This window comes from Siphateles boraxobius, unplaced genomic scaffold (assembly GCF_051911475.1).
Source record: "Siphateles boraxobius isolate OS27281-9 unplaced genomic scaffold, OSU_SipBor_1 24, whole genome shotgun sequence".
NCBI classification, from domain to species: Eukaryota; Metazoa; Chordata; class Actinopteri; order Cypriniformes; family Leuciscidae; genus Siphateles; species Siphateles boraxobius.
In genome coordinates, this window is record NW_027508855.1 from 16,034,853 (window position 1) to 16,062,500 (window position 27,648).

Here is a 27,648-nt window from a genome sequence, read left to right on the forward strand (position 1 = left end):
AACTTATCCTAGCAACTACCTTAGCAACACCCTGACAACCTTTTATAGAAACCCCTAGCATTTTGGCAGAGAATTGTCTTTATTTTATCATTTATCATTTGTTTATTCATTTATTTGATTTATTTATTAAAAAAAAAAAAAAAAAAATATATATATATATATATATATATATATATACCTGTGTATATATATACCTGTATATATATATTTTACTTTGTAGTTAATTAAATTGTTTTTTTTATTTTATATTTTATTTCTTTATTGTTGTTTATTGTCCAAGGTTATATTGCAATTCACAAATGTTGCCATATTTTCATCTGTTTGTCTGTGTGTGTGTGTATATATATATATATATATATATATATATATTTTTTTTTTTTTTTTTTTTTATAAAATGTTTTTATTTGCTTAGTATTTTAATCATTTAATTTATTATGTTTAATTATTTTGTTGTTGGTCTATGTACACATGCACATGGTTTTTATTAAAGTGTTAGTTCACCAAAACCTTGTCATCATTTGCTCACCCTGACGTCGTTCCAAACCCATAAGACTTTTGTTCATCTTCAGAACACAAATGAAAATATTTTAATGAAATTGAAATTGATGAGAATTTTTTTCATTTTTCGGTGAACTAACCCTTTAAGACTGCAATCTTAAAAACAAGTTTAAAAGTAGATTATTTTGAGACCCTTGCGTTCGGTTGCACTACGTCTGGCTGTTTTTGAACGCACAAACCCATTCTATGTGAGCGGCTCCTCACTCATTCTGTGCTTCTTGCCCTCGGTAAGTGCGGTTTGATGAGGCATGTTCCCTGCAGACTCGCAAGAACATGAAGGTGGTACTAAACATCTAGTTATTTTTAGTACTAAAAAATCTGATTTTTAGAGTGATATTTAGTATAATATTTAATTGGTGAGTTTATGGTGAGTGTGTGTTTGTGTTTATTGCCATTATGAGTTACTGTAAGACATACTGCATGACCTCTAGTTTCTGCACTCCAAGTTAGTGGAGTCTCATTAAAGCCCTGCGGTGGAATATTTTATTTTGTGTCTAATTTATTCTCTCTCCCTTTCTCCTTTTCTTTCTCTCTCCCTCCCACATTTTTGTATGTTATTGTGTGCTGCAGAGATGAAGCTGAGATGGAGTATTTAAAAATAGCTCAGGATCTGGAGATGTATGGGGTCAATTACTTTTCCATTAGGGTAAGAAATGCCTTCGCGGCAGTAACAATCTGAGCTGGTTTCCGATGGCTAAAGCCGCCTTTACAGCCATACACTTTTATTATTGTATACCTTTATTATTGTTTGTTATAAACAAAACTTGTATTATTGTTGACCTAATCACATATAACTTGCATCTCTGCACTTCCTTTGGTGTCTAGCCTTCTTGAAACTTACAATAGAATCATTATTTCTGCCTTTTTGTTTGAAATATTACTTTTGCTATCCATTTTACTCTGAAAAGCTGTGGCGGTGAGATCATGATGGTAAAATAAATATATGTCTTTTTAATATCTCCTCTTTAAGAATAAAAAGGGTACTAGCTTACTGCTGGGTGTTGACGCTTTGGGCCTCCACATTTATGACCCGGATAACAGACTGACGCCCAAAATTTCTTTTCCCTGGAATGAGATCAGAAACATCTCCTACAGCGACAAAGAAGTACTTATTTTATGAACAATTTATGCTTTAACCAACCTGCTCTACGCTAAGATTGGTTTAATGCTGTTGGTGCACTCATGTCTGTAACTGTCTCTTCAGTTTGCCATTAAGCCCTTGGATAAGAGGGCAGATGTCTTCAAATTCAACTCCTCAAAACTCAAAGTCAATAAACTGGTGAGTATTCCATGATGTGAATGCATAGATAAGTTGTTTGATATTCACAAATCCACTGTGGTGTGGCATGGTGGTTAAAGATCTCAGCTTGAAGGCAAAATATTGAATGTTTAATAAATGTATGTCATTAATACTATGTTAGTTAATAGGGCTGTGCAAAAAAATATCGATACTATCGTGATACTTTTTTTCACGATAGTGTATCAATATTTCAACCTCTACTGTCGATACTTAAAAATAAATAAATAATGTTTTAAACGGTATTAAGATGACATTAACATTTCACCAAATCCCTCTGTGTGTCAAACGACCTCCTCGGTTTCTGTAGATCGCTGACTCGCTATCTACAAAGCTAACAGTTGTACGTCATATACATTCATACGGTCAAGCGGGAGCGAGCATGTGTGTGTGCGTTATCACGATTTTTGATCATGAACAATTAACATGTCCCCATGATCTACTTTTGAAGAAATATCGTAGTATCGTGTTACAGTGCATTCTATCAGTTGCAGTTCTGGTGCCACAACAACGACGTACATTCACATCACATGTTAAGGCAGAGAAGTTACACTCACAGGACACTGCAATTCACAAAAGTTAATTATTTGCATGTGCTTTAAAGCCTTGCCTGTTAAACATTTCATTCGCATGCTGATGCGCTGTTTTAACATGCGCTTTTCTTAGCACACACTCAACTCACAGGCAGTAACAGCCTGTCAAACAGCATCTGGATTCTCTTACATTTGAGTATTATTGCGCTAATACTGTCAAATATGTACTCCCAAGGTTTACATAAACAGTTGGTTATGTCTAATGTGAAAGCAAACGTTTGAGAGGAAATTGAGTGCATGTCATATGCGTGTATATTAGATGTGTGCCGGTCTTAAAGCGACAGTAGCCTAATAGTAAAAATGCTTCCGCTTGTCCTTAAAGGACATGTATTTTGTTCAACCAAAAATGAAAATTATGTTATTTACTCTCTAATGTTGTTCCAAACCTGTATTAATATCTTTACTTGTGCTGAACACAAAAGAAGATATTTTGAAGAATGTGGCTTACCAGACAGTTGCTGTTCCCCAGTTGCTATTCCCCATTGACTTCCATAGTAGGAAGATAAATTCTATGGAAGTCCCAGGGGACTGCAACTGTTTGGATATCCACATTCATCAAAATAACATATATTATGCACTTCATACGTTTCACGTCGGTTCACTGTTCAGTGACACTGTGCAATGCAAATAGTTTGCTAATAAATTGGAATGGAAGTTTTTATTTTTCTGCTGAGTTATCAATATAATGTGATACCACAAAGCAAGTTATATTTTCAACTATATTATTTTGTACAAATTGTACAAGTATCGCTAATGTGTGTATATATATATATATATATATATATATAATGCAATATGCATCGCATCACAATATATCGTGATATATTGTATCGTGACACATGTATCGCGATATGTATCGAATCATGAGGCCCTTGCTGATACCCAGCCCTATTAGTTAAAGACAATGACCATATAAAAACATCATTAAAGAGATAGTTCACCCAAGAATGAAAATTCTGTCAGTAATTACTCACCCTCATGTTGTTCCAACCCCGTAAGACTTTCATTCACCTTTGGAAAACACATTTTAAGATATTTTTGATTAAATCTGAGAGCTGTCACACTCCTCCATAGGCTTCTATGTAATTGAAACTTGCCGGCCCAGAAAGTTAGTAAAGACAATGCAGTGTTTCCATTACATGCAGCTTTTAACTTTTCTATGCAAATCGATGCACGCTGTGACCTCACGTTGCTTCGAGTGCATCATTCTGCGCATAATCGCTTTGCCGCTCTAAATTGGAGCCTTTCATATTATAATACTTAGGGGAGGTTTAAAGGAAATCACTCATGGGCGATGGCCCCTCCCCCTGGGGAAATGGTCCTGCCACCACAGCTTGAAAAAATCCTAGAGGATGCACTGCAACTTTTTAAAATAGTCCAAATCCTAGAGATACACTGCAACTTTTAAAATAGTTCAAGTGAATACAGTGGCTCAACCATAAGTTTATCAAGCGACGTGAATACTTTTTGTGTGCAAAAATAACGACTTTATTCAACTATTAATTTTTGAGTTCATGTAGTGTAACAGCGCAGCGCTTCTGGGTTGTACGTCAGAACATAAGCTCACTATTGGCCGACGCTGGTCGTGTGATGCTGGCAGAATTTACTGTCAAATTTTCATTTTTGGGTGAACTAACCCTTTACATGGTCTTTACAAGTTATAACTGATATGGCTTGAAGACTTGGAATATATGTGATGGCATTTGTGAGACATGGACTGACATTTTATTTGTTAAAGAAAGTCATACTGGTTTGGAATTACATGAGGGTAAAAGATAACAGAATTTACTTTTTTAAAGGGTATACTAAGATTTTAATAAGGCAATTTTTGTGTTTTTAAAGATTCTTCAGCTGTGCATCGGAAATCATGATCTCTTCATAAGGAGACGCAGAGTTGATTCGTTGGAAGTCCAGCAGATGAAGATGCAGGCTAGAGAAGAGAAAGCCCGCAAACAGGTCGGGGGAAAGTGAATGATTTCATGATTAACAACAGCACGTAGAGAACAGTTTTTATGCTAAACGAATAAATGAAAGCAATCTGTTTTCTTTTAATGAGCTTGAGTCTTAAAGGATAGGAAAGGAAAGAAAACAAAAACAAATAGAGAATATATAAAAAAGATATAAAGAATAAAAGAGTAATAATAAGAAGATTGAATTAAATATTTCTTTCTCCAGCAATGTAGCTAGTTGCAGATGAAAAAGAATTTCAGTATATTAGAGAAACCAGCATACATGTGCATTTTTCATAGCCTTGATGTTGGCCTTTTTTACATTACTGCCATTCAAAGATTTGGGGTTGGAAAGAATTTATGTTTTTTGTAAAGTGCCTTTTGCTCAACAAGGCTGCATTTATTTGATCAAACATACAGTAAAATAAGTAATATTGTGAAATATTATTACAATTTAAAATTACACTTTTCTATTTGAATATATTTTAAAATATAATTTATGTCTGTGTTGCAAAGCTGGATTTTCAGCCCACCCACACGCTCTTTTGATTGGCTGTGATTTATGATGGATTTTGTCACGTCACATCTGGTGTGGACAGACAAATTGGTTGTCACCAGAATCTTATCGTAACTTCTGGTTAGGACATGGTGTTACTGACCCCAACATTTCTAACAGCAGTGTATGAGTATAAATATTCCTATAAGTTATTACAGTTTTGGAAAACAATCATCTTGCTTTAGAGAGCTAGGCAAGTGTCAGCCAAATCCATCCCTCCCTCACTAGTTAATCTTCAGACTTCATGGTCATCATGTGCATTGCACCTTCGGGCACCTTTAACCAGGTGCTGGATTTGTGATCCACTAGACCCATTTAGCAACGCTGCAATCCTGGTGAAATATGGATGAGCTTTTTGCACCTCTCTGTAGATGGAACGGCAGAGGCTGGAGAGAGAGAAACAATTGCGTGAGGAGGCAGAAAGAGCTCGTGATGAACTGGAGAGGAGACTGATCCAGTTACAGGACGAAGCTCACATGGCCAATGAAGCTCTGGTGAGAAACTAAAGCATCACCCACACTAAATATACTTTCCCGAATCATTTCAGTGCTTGCTAGAGCACTTCGGTATCTATACTTGCACTAAACCCACGTGCGTGAGCCTCATACTGTTTTTTTCTTTTTTTTTCTTTTAAATAGTGAACATTAAATAAATATTTTCTAGAAGAAAAGTCAGTCTAGAAAATAGTAATTTTGGTTTAGTGAGTCACTTTTTCACCAAAGAATTTGTTGCAGGTGTTTTTTCTGTCTTAGTAGTGACATATTTTGATTATCAATGATCAACCAATCCCAATTAACCTAAGTATCATAAGTACTTAGTACATAAGTAAATAAGTACCAGTACTACAACAACAATAATAGTTATTATTATTGTTGAATAATTAAAATATTAACAATTGTTAAATAAAATGCATTTTTATTATTTAAATAATAATGATAATGATTATTTTAAAATGTATAGCAAAATTCATAATCAGTTACAAGTAATATTCTAAACAAAAGTCTGAACATTTATAAATGTTTACCTTTTTTGGCCATTTTAAAGTCTAAGCCCAATTTTTCATTTGCATTCACTTTAGTTTTTTGGGACCCATCTGACCTAAATATTAGTACATTTAATTTTTTATTGCATATAAATATTAGTACATTTAATTTAGTATTGCATATAATAATATTTCTATGGCTATATTTCTTTATCTTTTCACGTGGCATTTTAAGACTCAATGTTCAGTGCACATTTTCAAGTTATTTTGGCTCTTGCAAACAAAATAAATTTGTCTTTGTTGCTTTTAAACTGATACCAGTATGTTAAACTGATATGTGCATTTCTCTTAATAGTTCACTATCCGTGCTCAGCATAACCCTAATACAAATTATAGAGAGCTCAGAATAGCACAGGTCTTATTATTTTTAATCAGATAGTTTCATATCCTTAGCCAGTCCTGAGTTTTCTTTCTCTCGCTCTCTCAAATAGTGAAGTTTTTTTCACTTTCCTTCCTTGCCAAAAGTAGATCTGTTTTGAGAGATATATTTAGGGAAGAAAAGACTAACCTAGTGCCACGATTTCTGTGAAGCAAATGTAAATGTGTTAGACTGAGCTTTATGTAACAGTTTTTTGTGAGTTTTTCCACAAAAAAATGTGTTCAATTGTGTAAAAAAGTGAAATTTATGTAGAATAATTCAGATTGCTTTTTTAATAATAATGCTGCATTGGAGAGAAATGCTGAACTTTACCATCTAATGCCGTTAATCAACAAGGGAATCATATGACGCAAAATGACCTATGTTCATCTGTGAAAAGTGTGCGGTCTCTCTGTTTTCAGTTATGTTCGGAGGAGACAGCAGATCTGTTGGCAGAGAAGGCACAAATCGCTGAGGAGGAGGCCAAGCTGTTGGCTCAGAAAGCCGCCGAGGCTGAACAGGAGATGCAGCGTATTAAGGTTAGTGAGCATTTACATCAACACATCAGCTGCACATAGAAGATCCTTTTGGACCATTGATGACTGATCATGCTCTGACTAATTCTTTATAAAGGTGACAGCTATTCGCTCTGAGGAGGAGAAGAGACTCATGGAACAGAAGATGCTAGAAGCTGAGATGCTTGCACTCAAGATGGCAGAAGAGTCCGAAAGGAGGTAATTTTACCATTTACCATTTATTCATTTAGCTGACGCTTTTATCCAAAGTAATATCACACACATGCATATTCAGCATAAATATTTGGATATTCTTTCATCAGATGACTGCTTTTCATGGTGTTACTTTAAATAACACATATTTAGTGGTGTACCAATGGTTAAACGTTAAAAGACCTTTTAAAGGGCACCTATTAATGATTTTTTTAAATGACCTTTCATGTAGTGTGTAACATATCTCTAAGTGAATGAGAACATCCTGCGAAGTTTTATATCTGAAAGTGCACAGTATATAAAGTTATTGTCTTTCAAAAGTAAGAGTCGACTCTGAGTCAATGAAATGAATCTGTTTTCAAACGAGTCATAAGCCGTTTCGTTGTGATGTCAAGACGAAACATTAGCATATTGAACTTGAACGTCAAACACTGCAGCTGATTCCTGTGGATGCTGGATATCATCATGTCGAGAAGATGCTGTGCTCTAAAATGGGGAAGGTAAAGCCAGTTTTTTTTTTCACTGCCCACGGATGAGCATGTGAAGAATCGCTGGTTAAAATTAATTTTTACCACGGTTCCACAGCCGTATAATCCTGAACTTGTGCTGTGTTCCCTTTATTTTACTTATGACTGCTCCTCAAATCAGCAGTCATAATCAGAGTTCAAGGTGGTGCTCAAAATACTTAGTTTTGAGTTTTATATTGTGTAGGTCTCCTGCTAACTGGTTAACTCACATTATTACTGTCTTACTGAAATAATTCTGCTAATCAGTTGTGGGACACTATTACCTACAACTGTGTCAAAATAATGCAGATTGTCTTCTCACTACTTTGAGGAAAGGTTAAGCATGTAGCAAGATTTGTTTTACCAACGTTTATGTTGCATCAGTCATTCACGCTAGAGCTCGGCTAATGTATACATTGCATACATGCACTGTTATTGATACAGTTTCCACGTGTTCACCGCATTATATTATTAAAATACTCGGTAAAGAAGTAAAATGTGACCCTGGATCACAAAACCAGACACAAGTAGCACGGGTATATTTGTGGCAATAGCCAACAATGCATTGTATAGGTCAATGTTATTTATTTTTCTTTTATGCCAAAAATCATTAGGATATTAATGATTAATGACTCCCTGACAACATTCAAAAGACAATTGAAAACTCATCTCTTCCGTGAGCAAGTTACACCTTTAATCTATCAACTGCTGTTATATAGTCCCTCAGAACTCAGAATGTGAACATGCGCCATTATAGACCACCCAGATCTTCCTCTCAAAGCTGGATCTATGCTGATGGCCCTTCTCAAAGCCATCTACTGGGCCTTTACTTAGCATGTGGCACTCTGTTGGTGTGCATGCTGTGATAGCTGATTTATTCGGTGCCTGTGGAAGTCTCGATTTTCTGCTGATCTGAGCATCCATTTTAAAATTTCCAGCTGAATTTGTGCTTTGGAGATCCCAGTACTATGTCCACTTCAAAGGGTTCAAACCTTGAGCGAGTAACCCCATGTATTTATTCTCCGCAGGGCGAAGGAGGCCGACCAGCTGAAACAGGACCTGCAGGAGGCTAGAGAATCGGAGCGCAAAGCAAAAAACAAACTACTGGAGATCACCAGCAAATCGCCGTACTTGGTAGTCACCCATTCCTTACCGAAACCTTGCCATTCCTTCATATCTGATTCAAAACACTCCCCCACTGCGTTCTCCAACATCTCCACCGATGACGGTACATCAGCGCTTGTCATTCTTAATCAGCCTGGTGTCCGAAGCCACTTCGATTTTATCTCGAAGAGAAAAAGGGTTTAAACTCTGCACAGTTTTTACGCTAGTCTGATTTAGCCTCTTGGCCATTTGTCAATGTCAAGATAATTTGTTTAAATAAAAGTTACACCAGACAGCCATTCCATTACTTGCAGGAAAACTTGCCCTTCTCATCCAGGGAAACATTCAAGAGTCTTTTAGCCTCGCAATAACCACCCTAATGCAATCAAGAATTAATATTTATATTCATATTAAGCTGTCCAAATTAAAAAAATGTTTAGCTAGCCATATAGGGTCCCGGGAATAGTGTGGCATGGTTGTAAGGCTTTTCAGAATTGGATTACAAATGGGTTCAAATGTCTGGCTATTTAAAGGGAAACTGAAATCGAGAGACTGCAGTTAACTTGAATACCTCCATTAAATGCATTGTGAATGTCCACCTGGTTCAAATACACATGATGACTGAGTGCACTTCATATCTGATTCAAATGAGGGATTATCGTAAGCCTTGAATGTAGGAATGGATATAATTGAGGTCATAAAATTATTTATTTTTTTCTACATAATTGTTCACAGAGAGGACGTTTTTCTAGCTGGAAACTGCATTTCAGGGCTATTACAATGAGTTTCCTAATTATCGGTCTGAGCACTTGGGAACCAAGCTCTTCTGCTCTTTCAAAGCTTTGTTGATACTCTTGAAAATCCCACGGGCAGCTCATTTCCGCACATTGTACATGCACAGTGAGTTAAGGGGTGACTGGAGATCAGCGTATCATTTGAAACATTAACTCTTTCCACGGGTGGCTAATTTTAGCTGTATCTGTTTGACCACTTAAAAATCCGGGAGGCATTTTAGAGCATTGCTGCTATCTCCGGGTCATGATGTCTTAACTGAGAATTTCGTAGTGTGTTTTTCTTTTACCCTGAAGCGTCCTTTGGTCTTTTGACAAATCCAACTATAGGTAGCGAAGGCAAAACAGAGCTTGACTTCGCTTTATCCTGCCTGAGGCAAATGAAGGCAGTTTTTTCAAGCTCGTACTACAGTAGGTGCTTGATCTCCTAGTCGCCACACTGATCATTTAATTGACCTGTCAAAAATTTGACCCTTATTTCAATATGAAACTACTGTCTTTCATATGCTGCAGGGCCTATATATATATATATATATATATATATATATATAACACTATTTTTTTTCTTGTTGAATGTCCTGTTCCGCTTTGGAGAGCTGTTAAGAAGCATTAGTATTTTAATACTGATATGTTTGGTACAGCTCTCCTGCTTGTGTGATATTGCTTAATTATTATTTGTACATTTGTTCTTTTATATAGCCACTCAGCTCATTTGAATGTGTTTTTCTTTCTTCCTCTTTCTCTCGTTCACTGGTTAGCCTGTGCCGTTGTCTGCCAATGCTCTTCCTCCTGATGGCACTAACTTCAACTTCAGCATGGAGAACCTGAGTTTTGACTTCAAAGACACTGACATGAAACGTCTTTCCATGGAGATCGAAAAGGAGAAGTGAGTGCAGCCCATTTCAGGCAGCAGTCCATCCTGATCACAGTCTTTCTGCGGTTGTCACATCTGTCCACATCTTTTGAACCAGTTACATCAACTGAACCGGAGTTTGTCCTCTCTGCTGATGCTCAACTGAGTAGTGGTTTAGTTTTTATTTGATAAAATTCCCTACTTCCTTGTTTGTTTAGACAATTCAACTAGAATGACCAATAACTTTCATATTGGCAGTCAATAAGAAGGTGATGTATGAGAATATGGTGCTGTTATTCTTAATAAATATTGATTGTCCAATTTATCATGATCTGAAAGATCGTCGTCTTAAAAAACCTATGCCTGTTCTCAGTGGATAAAATACACTACCATTCAAAAGTTTGTGAGCAGTAAATTAATACTTTTATCCAGTAAGGATGCACAATAAAGACATTTACAATGTTACAAAAGATTGCCATCTAAATAAATGCTGTTATTTTGAGCTTTCTATTCATCAAAGAATCTTGAAAAACATATCCGGTTTCCTCTAAATAGCCTCCAAATGCACATCATCTCAGTACGATATTTCACTTGTGTGGAGGAGTTTTTCATGCTTAAAATTGGGTGTTAATAGGCCTTAAAACCAGGAGATCAGCTTTGTTTCATTATTTTTCCGTCCTCTTGGCAGGGTCGAATATTTGGAGAAGAGCAAACACCTTCAGGAGCAGCTGAATGAACTGAAGACTGAGATTGAGTCATTAAAGCTAAAGGACCGAGAAACCCCTCTAGACATCCTACATAATGAGAATGCCGAGAAAGGCACCAGTAAGCAGAGCAACTTTAAAAAGGTTGGTTAAATGCATCCTTCACAAAGCCAGACATAGGTTTGAGACCAGGGTTGTCTAATCCTGCTCCTGGAGGGCCAACCTCCTGCATATTTTAAGTCCAACCAGCTCTAACACACACGTGCCTGGAAGTTTCTAGTGAGTCTGAAGACCTTGATTAGCTGATTTCAGGTGTTTAATGAGGGCTGGAGCTTAACTGCAGGACAGTGGCCCTCCAGGAGCAGGTTTGGACACCCCTGTTTGAGACGTTTAAAAAGGCAAATAAATAGTAGATCTAATATAATAGTTGACAATAATAGTTGAGAGATGACAGGAAAGTAATGGGGAATAGTACAGAGAATTGTTGCAAGCTGAATTCGAACCTTCGCCCACTTGAGAACAAAAGCTGCTGACTCTAAAGTCCCTGTGCTGTATTAAAGGGTTAGTTCACCCAATAATGAAAATGATGTCATTAATGACTCACCTTTATGTCGCTCCAAGCCCGTAAGAACAGTATACCATACATAGATTTTCAATGGAGGGACAGAAAGCTCTCGGACTAAATCTAAAATATCTTAAACTGTGTTCTGAAGATGAACGGAGGTCTTACGGGCTTGGAGCGACATAAGGGTGAGTCATTTATGACATCATTTTCATTTTTGGGTGAACTAACCCTTTAAGAATCCATCTTTTTTAATATCTGTTATCTGCACGCATGGTAGAGTAGTAGTTATGATGATTTTAAGAACATTCTTATTAGGAATTCAATTTATTCTTAAGTTTTGTTTTTAGAACATTTTTAAGTAAAAAAGTAAGAATATTTTTAAATGTTTTTGGGAATATAGAATACTCTTGGAAGTTGGAAAATGAGATGAAATTTGCAGTTAATATGAATTTTATTCTTAAGAATGTTTCATGAATTTGGTAACTGGTAACTGAAGTGCATTCATTTCAAACTCCGGAAGAGAAACTGAACTGGAGAGTTAAAACGCTTGTCAGTTGATTTGGAAAAAAATATGACACTTAAAATCATCATATAGCAGCACAGACACTTTGAAGAAATTATATTTCATTTTTAAGTATTACCCCTTCTTCAGATTTTAATTCTTAAAAAAGTTGTAGTCCAACATTAAAATAACTTACAACCTTCAGAAGTGCTTGTTGCAGCAAGTAGCTCAATAATCTTTGAATTATTTCATATCCTAATTGTGAAATTTTGGAACTTGTTCGAGATGGGAATAATTTTGTAAATGGAAGTGCAGGTTCACTAAACTATTCTGAAAAGCCTGTGTTGTAATACCATTTCACAGAAGGGCTAGTTCCTATAAAATATGATCCTAATCACACTGTTAGTCATGCCACAAGCACCGATAATCCAAAATTAATTTATTCATCATCTTTCTGAAAGCTTCAGCTACGTTTTCATCAAGTCTTATGAAACGGTAGATTAAAAGCTCCATTTTAGCCATAGAATCCTTTCCTGCTGTGTGTGAAATTGTCTCGTTTGCACTACGCTAATTGAGTCCTGTGTTGTGATCGGTTGTTTGGACGGATGGATTGCCCTCCGTGTGTTCAGTCATTCTGCCTTGATGTGATTGTCTAATTGAAGCGGAGCTTGAGCAAATCAAGCCGGACACTTTGGGCGAACAGCTTTAAAGCTCTCATGCTAACAGCAGCAAGAAAATCCAACTCGGTTTTACACCCTTTGACAGCTGTTGTTTTCTTAGCCGATGTTGAGACCGCATTGGAAGCCTGTATCGGGACACTGTCCAACTCATTGTAAATCACTGTTGCTCAGGTAGCTTGAGCACTGGACCTTGGAGCAAGTGACAAGGGTCGCTGGCTTTCCAGGTCACGCTGGTGGGATGATTAATGACCGTGGTGGTGCTTTCTCCAAAGCCTGGTGTGTCCTGCTGCTAGCTATAGCCTGAGGGACAGAGATGTAGTGAGAGTGTCTTAATGTACTGACAGTCTCACCTGTTCTCTGAATGTGTTGATGCGGTAATCCATCAAAATCCCCATTGAAGCGGTGGCACGTAAGTGTCCAAGCATTCCTTTAATTGTACTGAATTTTGGATCAGTTAAAAGTTAAGTCAATTAACCTGCATTGATGTTGATCTATTTTTTTGTTAGTAAGCCATTGATTTTTACATGCTTGCTTGTATGAAGGTTACACAATTTCAAACGTTCAATCTCGATCATTCAAACGTTTGGCGGCAGTACTTAAAAAAAAAAGAAATGATTAATTTTATTTATCAAAGATGCATTAAATTGATCAAAAGGTACTGTAAAGACATTTATAATGTTACAAAAGATTTATATTTCAAATAAATGCTGTTCTTTTAAACTTTCCACAAAATTAGTAAACTGTTTTTAACATTGATAAGACGAAATTGTTTCTTGAGCATCAAATCAGCAACTTTAAATCATTTCTGATAGATCATGTGGCACTGAAGAATGCTGAAAATCAGCTTTGCCATTAGAAATAAATTAAATTACTTAATATATTCAAAATTTAAAACCAAATGGCATCTGCAAAAATTATATTAGAACTTTCTCAGAAAACTAGCTTCACTTTTCTGATCTGGGCTGATATGTTAATCCTAAAGTCTTAGATTTAAACTTTTAAGCTCTATGAATTGAAGAGTTGGCCAGTTTCTCTAACAGTGAAAAACTAAAAAAAGACACTAAAATAGTGTCTCCTAAATATTAAATAAGAAATGTAATTCCTCAAAGTCATCATAGTGTTCATACTGACAGTAATGAAATTGCTGGAGGCCGCAAAGGTTCTGTACTTTCGTTTTCCTACTCGACTGCAGTATCCGGTCGTTGTCGGTGGCGGATAACATGAATTTTTGCACTTTTCTGAGGAGTTTGTGCAATTACTTCCAATAATTTGGTGGCAATGTGATCTTTAGTGGATGTTTGAAGTCAGTTCTCCTTACATTCACACAGTTGTCCTGGCAGAGTAACCACAGACTTTATTTTAAGTGTATTTCTAGTGACATTTTTATCTCAAGGTGTCTGGAGCATGCGTGGAAACCACTGAGCAGATTGGGGTATTTCAGGGTGAAAGTACTTGTGCCTTATATCCCTGCAAATAGTTCAATAATGAAGCAGAAATTTACCTTTTTTCATATAGCATTAATTTCATCATTTTCCCATTTCTCCATCTCTCTTCCTGTTTGTTTACGCCAGTGTTTCATGAGGGATTCTGTCTTGAAGTGTCTTTAAACATCACCGTCAGTGGGCTAACACAGACTAGTGACAGCTGATCAGAGACACACACACTGCTCTCTCTCTCTCTCTCTCTCTCTCTCTCTCTCTCTCTCTCTCGCTCTCTCTTTCTCTCTCTCGCTCTCGCTCTCGCTCTCTCTCTCTCTCTCTCGCTCTCTCTCTCTCTCTCTCTCTCTCTCTCTCTCTCTCTCTCTCTCTCTCTCTCTCTCTCTCTCTCTCTCTCTCTCTCTCTCTCTCTCTCTCTCTCTCTCTCTCGCTCTCGCTCTCTCTCGCTATGAATTCTAGATGACTCCGAGGTATTGAACGTGTCACACATGTCTAATGTTTCTCATGGCTTGAGCAAAAAAAATTTAAAATTACACCTGTTAAAACAATATTTATAGAATTTACAGCATTAAATTTAACATGGTGTAATGCACAGGCCTTATATATGCACACATTAGTTATCAGTTAATGCATTAGGTATAGTAAACTAACACTTAACAACTATTATTTGTTAATGGTTTATTTAATAATAAATGTAATAATAAATATATTGTTTTTGTTTTTAATCCATGTTTGTTACGGGAATATCGTTTACACCAAAAAATAAAATGGGTTATTGCGACTTTTTATCATTTTGCCCCACAATTGCAAGTTTACATGTCACAATTACCATTTTTAATTGTGTTTATATCTCACAATTCACAATAGCATTTTTTTCTTGCAATTCCAAGTTTATATCTCACAACTCAAAAATAACCTTAATTTTTTTTTATCCTTTATGGAAATAAGCTTCCATAGTTTTTCATAATACATTATAATACACCATGCACATATATTAGTACTGTATATGTAAATGAACATAAAAAATGCTGTAAAAGTATTGTTCATTTTTTTTCATGCTCCTCTGCCTGTTGCATGAACTGAGGATATTGAACATTATTATTATTATTATTAATATTATTATTATTATTATTATAAACTGATACTGGCTAATTTTAGCAAATAAAAAATTAGACATTTAATCTTCTGCAGTAGTTGTGAGATTTATCAAGCTAATTTTAATATATTGGCAACCCTAACTTAAACACATTTTATGTATATAGATCCATCAGAAAATATTCTAATATGCTGATTTAGTGCTTCTGCTTATCTTTTATTGTTATTAATTTTTAAAAGAGTTGTGCTGCTTAATATTTTTGTGGAAACTGATGTATTTCTTGTGATGATTCTTTGATGAATAAAATGTTCAAAAGGATAACATTTATTTGAAATTGAAAATTTTTGTAACATTGCAAATGTCTTTTGACCAATTTAATGCAGAATAAAAAAATAATAATAAAAGTAATGAGTGTATTATAGTTACCTTTTTTTTATCTATCTTGTCACGTCATAAGAAATGAAGAGCATCAGTTTGGAACTTGGCACAATTCGTTCCACCTCTCAATCTTCTTCAATCTTTCTCCACAGCTCACTCTCCAGAGCACCAAATCCAGAGTGGCCTTCTTCCAGGAGCTATAGCCATCCATGCGGACTGGACTATAGTGTCTGAATAATGTCTCGTTGTGTCATTGTCACATTCCTGACAGGCTGTGACCCATTCCTATATAATCCTAGCACATTCCGATGATGAAGAATGTTTATGTGGGTAAAGTTTACATGCATTACTCTAAGAGGACCAGGACCTAAAGTAAACAGAACTACAGAGGGAGAACATGTTTTTAAAGGGACACACACACTATCATAAACTCATTGACATACAGAGCCACACTACACATCGTTTCCCAATATCCTAAGGTAACACCTTATTACCAAAGCAAATTCCTTGTATGTGCACAACACTACTTGGCAATAAAAAAAATTCTTGTTCTTGTATCCCTCTGTCTGCAGGAGGTCAAAAACCCATTGTAAAGACACTACGAATAGCAGTATACACACACTGACTACATATATCAGTGCAGTGCATCTTAAATTCATCTCTCCAGTTGCACAGCACATATCTCTTTCGATCAATATGTGTCAGAATAATTGGCTAAAGCAGTGGTATTGCACCCTTGTGCCATATTAGGTTAGGTGTATATGTTTTTGGTCCACTATGGAGGCGTCTGGTCATTCATAAAGGCTGAATTAAACCTTATTGTGTTACAGTTTAGAAGAGTTTACTTTCTCTCAGAGGATAGGTTAGGTACAGTACAGGATATTTTTAGGGGAGAAAATGCATTTGTGAGAACATGTTAAAACCATTTTTACATATGAAATATTTGGGATTTTTTAAAAACTGTTTACTTGGCTTGAAATGTTTTACAATGATTTTAAAAAAATGAATATATTTTTGAAAATGTTTTCGTGCAGATAAATAAATGAATAGAAATGATCTTAAATATTCTTTGGCTGTTCTTTTTACATTTTTGATGAAACACTTTGTTTTGCACATCCCCCAAGCACTAAGTTTTACACTTTAGTGTGAAACTTGTCCCACACCGATTGTGCCACAGGCATGAATGAAATCATGCGCCTATTATTTTTCAGTGATCAGATGTAAAATTTTCGCCTGGTGGGCAGTAAAACGGGCAAAAAAAAAAAAACACCTTGCATTTTGTCCATAAGCATGACTCCGTATAGAGCATACATCAACTGCCCACTTTATCTGCAGTCTTGGTTCCTTAAATAATTGTACCCATTCATATTCCTCATAGGAATTATAAAAGTATGTATTAAATATTATTATTATATTTTTTTTTTTTTTAAATGAAGCAAAAAAAAAAAAAGACAAAAGTGTACTTAGCTCTCTGTTTTGCTAGTATCAGTTATTAAAGATAAAGTGAAGCTGAACAGCTCAGATAATTACAGGCCAATAGTTCTGGCCAGTGTTGGAGACAGTTCTATTGTGTAGACTTGAGAGGTACGTCCTGTCTATTGATAACCAATTTGGTTTTAAATGAAAGCATGACACTGATTCATGTATTTTTGCACTAAAGGAAATTTTAGATAATAGGCAAAATTCCAAAATTGTTCTTGTGCTTCATTGATGCTTCTAAAGCATTTCATCATGTTAATCATGAGATTTTTTTTTTTATTGTCTAAAAGTGGGGTCCCTGGTATTTAACTAGAATCTTTGTTTATTGGTACTCGCATCAGACAATAAGAGTGAGATGGGGAATGTGACATCTGCTCCCTTCCAAGTGACCAATGGTGTTCGCCAGGATGGAATTATGTTCCATTTATTTTTAATATGTTTATGAATGATTTGTCTGTGATTTTAAATACATGTGGTACAGCTTTTAGGGTTGGTGACTCACTAATTATTAATCGCCTTATGTACGCTGATGATTTTGTCATTTTTAGCCCATATGGTGCTGGTCTACATCAGCTTCTGAGAATATGCACACAGTATGGTGCTGATTTTGATATAAAATACAATGCAAAAAAGAGTGAGATCATGATTATCAGAACTAGAGAAGATAGACAGTCAAACTTTCCTGGCTTCTATCTGTCTAGCGCTGCACTTGGGGTGTGCAGAGAGATTTCATATTTGGGCTATATTATTGCAAATGACCTGTCTGATGATAAGGATATAATAGTCAGCGTTGGAAGCTGTATGCTCAAGCGAACGTGCTGTGTCTTGATTTTGCATCTGAGTGCTCTGTATCTGTGAAGATATCACTCTTTAGAGAGTATTGTACACCTTTTGTAAGCAAGGCAGCATTAGAAAATTCATAGTGGCTTATAATGACAGCATGAGGCTGCTGCCGAGAGCTCCAAGAAGCTCCAGTGCAAGCCATATGTTTGTCAGTGCCGGGGTACCTTCCTGCTCTGCCGTTTTACGTAACCTAATGTATAGTTTTATGTGTAGGGTATCTGAGTCCGAAAATGACTTAATCGCTGTTTTGGCTAACACTGTAGGAAGTTCTGTCAGATTTTCTTCCAGACTGTGGAACCATTGGCGAACATGTCTGTATGTTAGACACTGAATGTTTTATTGTGTTATGGATCCCCCTGGGTCTGAAAAAGATGAAATTAATGGCACAGCCCCTCAAGCATTGTGAATGACCTGAGTAAAAACAGTGGTTTATTTAAAAGTAACTTATGAATTATAAAGATCTCACAGTAAAACAAGCAGTGGTGCAAAATATGATACACCGGTATTTTGCCAGATGAGAAGTTTATGTATAATCTTATTACTCTTTTAGTTCTTTTTATAACTGTATCCACTGTATGTCCGACTGATTAGACTGTATTCCTCCTTTTGATTTGAGAGTTGGGTAAGAGACAAACATCGATTACTTAATTGGGGAAGTTGAGAGATGAAAGCATGCTGATGACCTGGGTCTGTGCTGGAGTAGTGAGTTTGACGTGATTAAACTCAAGGTTCTGTGTGGGTGCGGACTGATGGGGCAGTGAACCCGAGGTCAGTCCTAGAGCTCCTCCTGTCCGATTTTAGGGGAAAAAAAAAAAAAAAATATATATATATATATATATATATATGAATAAGACTTCAGAATTTCAGCTATTCAGCTGTTTTAAAAATGAAATTAAGATTTGAAGTGGCTTCAACAGATATCATCACTTAGCAACTCCAGAGTGCATGGTAGGTCATTCTTGAAGGGTTTATAAGTTATTATTAAAAATCAATTTCTCAATGGAGAACGTCCCTGAGATTTTTAGAACCTGACTATTAAGCTCCATTGTGTTTTGGAATGTTTGTTGTGTATGTTTGAAAGGACAGCGATGTATTGAGAACAGCAACAGCAGTCTGTTGGGATTTCGTCTTCCTAAAGAATGTTACACAAGGTAAATCAATATAATCAGCCTAAAATTAACCATTTGTATTTGTTACATGAAAACTGCAACCATCTCATTTATAGCATGAAGGTAGACTGAATTAGAATTCTGTAATGGCTCATTAAACTCAAAGCACTTTGCAATAAATCTACAGTGGTTTCATCAGTGCATTTAAGCTATTGGAGTTTTTACAATGGCTTTACAATATTTGTCATATTTTTTACCTATCAAGACGGTAAACACACTTTTGCTTGGCAGATTTCTAAGCTTTTTGCTTCATGTATCACACTTTCCATAATCCTGGTTATCATTATCACAGCCTGAGACAAATACTCACCATCACTCATCAGTTTCTGCCCTTCCTCAACACATTGTCTGCATGTCTGGACAGATGACAGCTTTGATTGATGGCTGGTTCCAGGCATATTGACAGGCTGTCACAATCAGAGGGATGTGCCTTAGGAGGTGACCATGTCACTATGCGTCCCATCAGTCCTTGGGGTGGCAGATGGAGGCCTTGGGAGATAATACTGCATCTGTAGGTGGTACCAATGGGAACAGAAGAATAGCTTTACTGAAGGTGAGAAAATCAGAGGCAGTGATAATCAATGATAACTTTTTGCCTTGGGAATTTATTATAGTTTGATTGCAGCTTACTTGGATTACACAGTTCGCATGCAATTTGATTGCCCAGGCTGTTCTCTGAGGGCAAGCTTTGTTTCTGATCTCTGGAAAAATGTATTTTTTTTTATATTAAAATGCTCCTATTGCAGTTTTACATGCAGAGACAACACTCCACCTGACCTGCAGAGGACAGCACCCAGTCTAAAAAAACGCATAATATTGAGTAGGTATTTATTTTAAGTAATTACTTTGCGACTGCTAAAAAGGATGTTCAATATAATATCAATATGTATAATATGAATGTAATTCGGACGTACTACAATCGCAATGTTGTCAATATCATGTGACTTACTAGAGTCAGTTGCGTTGCTTCACTGTCAATCACATTCTCCTGTGGCCTCAGTATAGTAAAGTGTCCATAGTATGCAAACTTCAGAATCTCGCCGGAAGTAGTAGGTCATTTTTGCCAACTCTTTTATGAGTACTGTGAATTCAGACCTACTACTTTTGTCAACCACTATATAGTAGGGAAGTATGCAATTTCTTGTTCATTGGCTTTCTTTTCACGCCCCTGTGGCTGGCCATTCCATGGGGAAAAGTGACCTTGTCATTCGTTTCCTCAAGGGGGCCAGGAGGCTCAACCTCGACCCCCTCTGTCCCCTCCTGGGACCTATCTATGGTCCTCAGGGCCCTTAGGAGACCCCCGTTTGAGCCGCTCCAGGCGGCTGACCTTAAACCGCTTTCACTCAAAACAACACTCCTGCTAGCGCTGGCATCGGTCAAAAGAGTAAGCGACCTGCAAGCGATTCCATAAGCGCTGCATGCCTTGAGTTTGGACCTGGCGATTCCATAAGCGCTGCATGCCTTGAGTTTGGACCTGGCGACTCCAGAGTTGTGCTTAGACCGAGGCATGGCTATGTTCCTAAGGTGCTCTCAACACCGTTCAGAGCCCAGGTGATATCGCTATCAGCTCTTCCCTCGTCGGAAGATGATAATAATTTGAATTTGGTCTGCCCTGTCAGGGCTTTCAGAATCTATCTGGAGCGCTCCCCCACATTCAGAAAGTTGGAACAGCTCTTTGTGTGTTCCGGTGGCCGCAATAAAGGTCTGCCGGTCACAAAACAGAGACTTTCTAGATGGAAAGTAGACGCTATCTCTCTAGCCTACACCTCCATGGGCCTTCAATGCCCCATAAGTGTTAGAGCTCATTCCACTAGCGGCACGGACTCCTCATGGGCTTGATCCAGTGGTGTTCCAATCGAAGACATCTGTGCGGCGGCAGGCTGGTCCTCACCTTCCACATTTGTGAGATTCTATAACCTAGAGGTCACTTGGCCCAAGGCTAAAGGAAGGGGTGAAGTTTTTAAGCACGCTTGGCATTTTGAAAGGGGTTCCCATAGTGTAAGCTAACTTGCGCAATACGAGAGACCTCTCTAAAGGGAACGTCTCGGTTACTATCGTAACCTTGGTTCCCTGAGAGTAGGGAACGAGTATTGCGTAACTTGCCGTGCTACTGTGCTTTGATCAGGAGATTGCTTCAGTCAATTTAACCTGAATTCTATGGCGAAATGGGGGGTTATATTGATATAAGCCATGCCCATTCTGGCGGGCTCTGACGCGCACGGGCGTGTAGAGTATTTCGTGCAGTTGCCGCAGCACAGCCAATGAGCGAGCTAAAGCGCTCAGCTGTATGTCTGCTGTGCAGCTGCACTGCCTTTAAAAAAATGTATCCTCAGGGAACCGAGGTTACATTAGTAACAGAGACGTTTCCCACTGCGTATAGCTACGCAATATTAATTCCCTACTCTCAGGGGCAACCGAGGTTACGTTAGTAACCAAGCACGTTTTTCTTATTCTTGTCAAGCGATTTTTGCTTCTTTTTTTTCTTTCTTTCTTTTTCTTTCTTTTTCTTTCCTTCCTTCCTTCCTTCCTTCCTTCCTTCCTTCCTTCCTTCCTTCCTTCCTTCCTTCCTTCCTTCCTTCCTTCCTTCCTTCCTTCCTTCCTTCCTTCCTTCCTTCCTTCCTTCCTTCCTTCCTTCCTTCCTTCCTTCCTTCCTTCCTTCCTTCCTTCCTTCCTTCCTTCCTTCCTTCCTTCCTTCCTTCCTTCCTTCTTTCTTTATTAAACGGACAAGTGTATATTAACTTTTTTTGTGCTAATTATTATTATGCAGTAAGTTGATTGAGCTTAACTTGAACTTGCACTTTGAGCTTTAGTAACCACCTAGTAAACTCATGGCACCTCAGCAAATAGAAAGGCATATATTATAACTTGAAACTAATCAACTCAAGGCTTATATAACCTTGAAACTTAATCACTTTTCAAAAGATTTTAAACTTCAGGAACATTCCAACTTTACTTCTAATATTTCTTTTTGGTGCTGCTAGGGGTGCAGATATTACACACTTCACTTTTAATCTTTATAAAACGTTATATAAAATACACTTCACCCTTCATTGTTGAGATACTGTATGCTGACTGAATTGCTGATTGGATGTCAGCGCTTGTTTTTCACGGAGCTGATTCCCCGCGTTACCTGAGACGCTAATAAATGACATTGAGTTCAGTGATTCATTTCTCTGCTTAAATTGCTTAAATAGGCTTCAGGTGACTTACAAATACCCCTTGACAGGATGAAAGAAAGGTGTGTGTGTGTGTGTGTGTGTGTGTGTGTGTGTGTGTGTGTGTGTGTGTGTGTGTGTGTGTGTGTGTGTGTGTGTGTGTGTGTGTGTGTGTGTGTGTGTGTGTGTGTGTGTGTGTGTGTGTGTGTGTGTAATTATGCTTTGCCCTCACGTCCATGCAACGCCTGCTTTGTTTTGTATTTGCGTCATTGGATATAACAGTAGGACATAACTGTTATCTCAAAGGACTGGCTGCAAAAATCACTACGAGCCTTTTAGATGATCAATGGGGAGCATCAAGCCTGGGCGCATACTCACACACTTCATAAATGTATGCAAATCATATCCATGTGATAGAATATGTTTGAATGTGGCATGTGTTGAAATGTCAAGGGGTGTATAATCAGTTTAGCTCTTTTGTCCTCGCTCGCATCCTGTTTATTGTACCATTTATACAAACTATGGTTGAATGCTTGATTCTGATTGGCCAGATTGACCACAATTATGGTTCTAGATCACGTCGCTGAATTCTTTCAAAATCGTTCTTTCAAAAAGACTTCCTAACATTTATAACCGACTTTTTACAATGAAAAAATGAAAGTCAGTGGGGTCCAATGTTGTTTGGACCCTTATGTTCATCTTAAAAGTTTGGAATGATATGAGGTGAACAATCCCTTGGAGTTAAAGACACACTATGCCGTTTTCGCCGCTATAGCTTGCGTATTCAAAACAAAGGCGTAGCTTGATGATGCCTCGGATGAGAGTGGATTCATGGGAGTTGTTGTTTTCTCCTTCACAGCCGATGGACATTAATCCAATGGACTCGGGCAAAATTCATGTTCATGGATGAGCTAATGTATTCAAGTTTTATTAATGTTACTTTGGTATGAAGCGGGACGGGCCGAGAGCCGTGGGAGCGGAACGAGACCGCTTGAGTGAAGTACTAATGAAAGACACCTGCCGCTTCCACTCTTTTCGTTGCTTATGTGGGGTAACGCAGCGCTGTTTAACATGGTTAAAACAATCATACTAAATACATTTAAGTTTGTTTAAATTTATGTTATAATGTTACTCTGTGCGTTCGCTCGGTGGCTGGTATGAGACACTTTTTGCACTTTGCCATAATCTAGATTGCTATTATGCTAATGCTATTAATTATAAAATATATTATATGATGGAGAAATCTCTCTCTGATTACCCTGTTAGCCACTTGACAAAATAGTGTTGTCTCTGAGGCATCAACATTGTACTAATGCTAAATCAAGAAAACAAACTATTCAAACAATAAGACTAACATTGTTGAGCTAGATAACAATCAAAAGTGTTTTTGGTGATTCCATAGTTTCTATGAAAAATAAATATGGAAATCGAGGGTAACGCGGATATGACGTCATTAACAGGAGACTCAATGACACAGGCCATTACACTGGTAAAAATTGCTGATTTTTCTGGATTTAAACATTGTTGGAAATGTTTGGGATAATGCAAGTACACACGTCAACAGAATATAACAATGTTCTAGTGGTTTTTGGATATTTTAGTCTAAAAATCATATATATTGTGCCTTTAAAATCCTAGTTATGGTTTCAAACTAGTAATAGCAACTTGGGCTGTTTCTAAGCAGGCAGTTTGTCTGTGGTGTAAGTAGTTTTAGGGACATGAAAAATAATTTGTAATGAACAATTGCAACCATGGTATATGATAACCGTAATATATACACAGAATTACTGATTCCAGACCTGTGAATTATTGAAAATGAATGCAATCTTAAGGTGTGACTGCATAACATTGTGTCCATATTACCACCTCGGGGTGTGCATTCAATTTCAATATTTCAATTTGTCAGTTTCTTTCTTTCTTATGTTGCAGGTCCTCTTATTTCTGCAGTGTGAAGTCATAAGACAAATGAGACACCTGTGAATCTGGTGACCTGTTGTTCACCTGGAAGCCTTTGTTAATCCTTTTATTTATCAAAAAAATGCACAAAAATCGAACCCTTGTGTTGAAGTAAAATAATTGAAAATGAACTGAAAACCTCTTTATGAAATAAATGTTTTTCTTCAAATGTTTTTTTTGTTTTTATTCAATACTTTTTGCAACCTCCTTTTGCTAAGATAACAGCTCTGAGTTTTTTCCTATAATCCCTGTTGAGTTTGGAGATTAGAGACCATTCCTCCAGAATCTCTTCAGATTCCCAGATCCATGTTGGTGGTGCTTCTCTTCAGTTCACTCCACTCATTTTCTATTGGGTTCAGGTATGGGGACTGGGACAGTCATGGCAGAAGCTTCATTTTTGTATTTAGTGACCCATTTTTGTGTTGATTTTGATGTTTGTTTTGGATCGCTGTCCTGATGGAAGATCCAACCACGGCACATTATAATATTTCTATCAGAGTCAGTTAGGTCTGTTAGGTTTGATTTATCTGATGATCTTAATCTTAGATCTTAATCCGTGATACGATGTATCTGAACATGATGTCCTGGACCTCTGGCAGAAAAAGAGACCCACAATAGTAAGATTAGTAAACCTTGGGCATGGGGTTTTGGACCAAACCCATCTAAACGTAAATATGTAAATACTTCAGAGATATTTTACTCATAAGAATTTAATAATTGTGGCCAAAATATATTGGAGAAAAACATTTATTTCATAAAGAATTGACCATTTCAATGAATGGTTCGATTTTTGCAAAAGAATAATAATGAAAGATCAAAAGGATAAACAATGGAAATTTACTTTCACAGCCATCTTTGATCATATTTGGTTTACTGTAACTATGCTCTGATTTAAAAACAATAAATGAATACTTTTTTACAGCAAGGTCACATTAAATCAATAAATAGTGACAATAAAGAAGACATTTTTAATATTACGAATGGTTTCTATATCACATAAATGCTGACCTTTTTCATTTTCTATCCATCAAAGAATGAAATGGAATGGGATCCTGGAAAACACTGAAAAATCACGGTTTCCACGCAAAAGGTTGAGCAGCACTACAGTTTTCAACATTGATAATAATAAGAAATGTTTCTTGGGCAGCAAATCAGCATATTAGAATGATTTCTGAAGGATCATGTGATATTGAAGACTGGAGTAATGGAGTCTATCTATTTATCTATCTATCTATCTATACATGGGTGCTGTACTTGTGAATGGATATTTTGTGGTTGTTCTGTGGATTAATATGTGCTTAAATGTAAGATGAATAGCAATTTAAAGTGAAATGAATTTAGGAAATTCTTCTGTGGACATTTGATAAATCGTTCAGATGTTAAAACTGCTCACACTCGCATCTTGTAGGATGAAAACGAACTCTTATTAATTTCATGGGCGGCTGATTGGATGCAAGCCAGGACTGCTGTTTAAACGAGTATGAGAGTGAATTAGTGAGTACTTGAAACAATGACAGCCTCAAATCATTCATGCAGTGACTCAAGCAGAGCATTTTATAACTGTCTCTTTGTTCCCCTTTCATATTTTATTATCTTCCCCATCCTCACGTCTTTCCAGTCTAGTGTAGTGTCAGTCCGCCGATGGGTGGTGGACCAGGGGAAGTGTTACCTGTGCACAATCACTCTGCACTCATTAGGCTGTCCAATCACAGCAGGGGGGGCAATCCGCCTATTTTTAGACCACCGTTTTGCATTCCAGACCATCAATCAAACTCTGACATGCTCCACGCAGACGCTTTTGCTATAAGCTCTGAAGTGTCGCATGTTAGAAAAGCCCAGTAAAACCAACAGTAACTTCTGTTGATCTGTCAGTTTATCAGCAGGGAAAATTAATTCATGAGATTTTCATGAGGCAAATGAGATTTAATATGCAGCCTGGTATTTAGCACAGTAAGACTCCTGCAGAGTTTTGAAAATATTTAGATAAGGTCCCAACACACAGAGAAGTCTTTCTGAATTGTATTTAGTAAAATATTGTACTTTTTAGTTATCACCATCTCCGTTTTTGAATTTCTAATTTCTCATGAATATCAGCGATTGTGGGTGACGTCACTTCTGTTTGTGTTTGAAGCGAGATCCCAAACAAACCAAGTTAGCTCGCCCCTCCCTCCTTCTTCTTCAGCTCCGATATTTGTTAAAGGCACCACTCGTTAAATTGTCACAAACCTGGCTTAGTTAAACGGTCGGAGTCATCTATGACAGATACAAATAATTATATTTGCTGCATTCTTGTTTTCTGCAGTGTGTTAGCAAAAGTATCTATTTTGCTGCTCACAATGATTCTGCTACAGTTGTTAAAAAAACCTGCATCATCTGCAGTTCTTAAAGGGATAGTTCACCCAAAAAGGAAAATTGTGTCATCATTTACTCTCCCTCAAGTTGTTCTAAACCTGTATGAGTTTCTTTCTTCGTAACCAAACAGATCTTGGGCCCCATTGACTAGTAGGGAAAAAAAATGTATGGTAGTCGATTCAAGTCAAGTCAGAATTTTTATTTTTTGGCGAACTATCCTTTTAACTCTTTCCCCGCCAGCGTTTTTAAAAAAAGTTTCCAGTCACCGCCAGGGTTTTTTACGAGTTTTGCTAAAATGTAATGGCCCGCAGAATATTTTCTTCCATGAATATATGAAGATGCTATATATCAAAATAAAGATCTGAGCCTCTGCTTTTAAACAAAAAAAAAATATTTTATTTTATCTTCATTTGTTCTTTTTTTATTGCCACTTGAACAGAGGTAGGTTTTGTCAAAACACAACATTCTGGACAAAAAGCTGAGAAAAAGGCCTTTTTTATCAAACAAGTGCATTTTCAAGCGGAATACATTCAGATGTCGTTTCCTTCATATATAAAACCAAAAGAAATTTAAAATATAAATAAATGTAAAATATATCCAATTTAGGCACTATAATTTGCTTTTGAGTGGTACACAGAGTAACATTTCCCAGGATGTAAGGGGACACCACAACTTTTGCAGTAGAACGAGGTCTCCTTCCACAACCCCTACAGTGCCACCATGTTGATGTACTTGACGCATCCGGCCTCTTCCTCGCTGTGTTCTACCTGTAAATAATTATATAACTAATTGGAATTACTTTCAATAAACAGACATACACACACATATATAAATACATACAAGGTGGTAAATGTGCACAAAGAGAGAAACAATTTGGCCATTATACGCTCATATTTACAGACAGCCACACATAAATGCATGCACTATATACACACAAATATTATAGTTTATATATATATATATATATATATATATATATATATATATACAAATATAGT

General features: G+C 36.9%; 1 protein-coding gene and 1 long non-coding RNA gene across 5 annotated transcripts in view; one reads left to right on the forward strand and one right to left on the reverse strand.

Annotated features, from left to right (window-relative positions):
• Positions 1-16,759, forward strand: part of nf2a (NF2, moesin-ezrin-radixin like (MERLIN) tumor suppressor a) — a 41,721-nt gene extending 24,962 nt beyond the window's left edge. For all 4 annotated transcript variants that reach the window (XM_077241674.1, XM_077241675.1, XM_077241676.1 and 1 more), the window contains 11 exons: positions 1,129-1,204; positions 1,529-1,663; positions 1,763-1,837; positions 4,291-4,404; positions 5,325-5,447; positions 6,776-6,892; positions 6,987-7,087; positions 8,616-8,721; positions 10,241-10,368; positions 11,024-11,183; positions 15,849-16,759. In XM_077241674.1, coding sequence (XP_077097789.1) covers positions 1,129-1,204; positions 1,529-1,663; positions 1,763-1,837; positions 4,291-4,404; positions 5,325-5,447; positions 6,776-6,892; positions 6,987-7,087; positions 8,616-8,721; positions 10,241-10,368; positions 11,024-11,183; positions 15,849-15,899 — 1,186 coding nt within the window. In that variant the 3' untranslated portion in view covers positions 15,900-16,759. The remainder of the gene's footprint in view (positions 1-1,128; positions 1,205-1,528; positions 1,664-1,762; positions 1,838-4,290; positions 4,405-5,324; positions 5,448-6,775; positions 6,893-6,986; positions 7,088-8,615; positions 8,722-10,240; positions 10,369-11,023; positions 11,184-15,848) is intronic.
• Positions 16,760-27,192: 10,433 nt separating this feature from the next.
• The window catches only part of LOC143748544 (uncharacterized), a 963-nt gene continuing 507 nt past the window's right edge, over positions 27,193-27,648 (reverse strand). The window contains exon 3 of the long non-coding RNA XR_013206817.1: positions 27,193-27,417. This is a non-coding gene — a long non-coding RNA (uncharacterized LOC143748544). The remainder of the gene's footprint in view (positions 27,418-27,648) is intronic.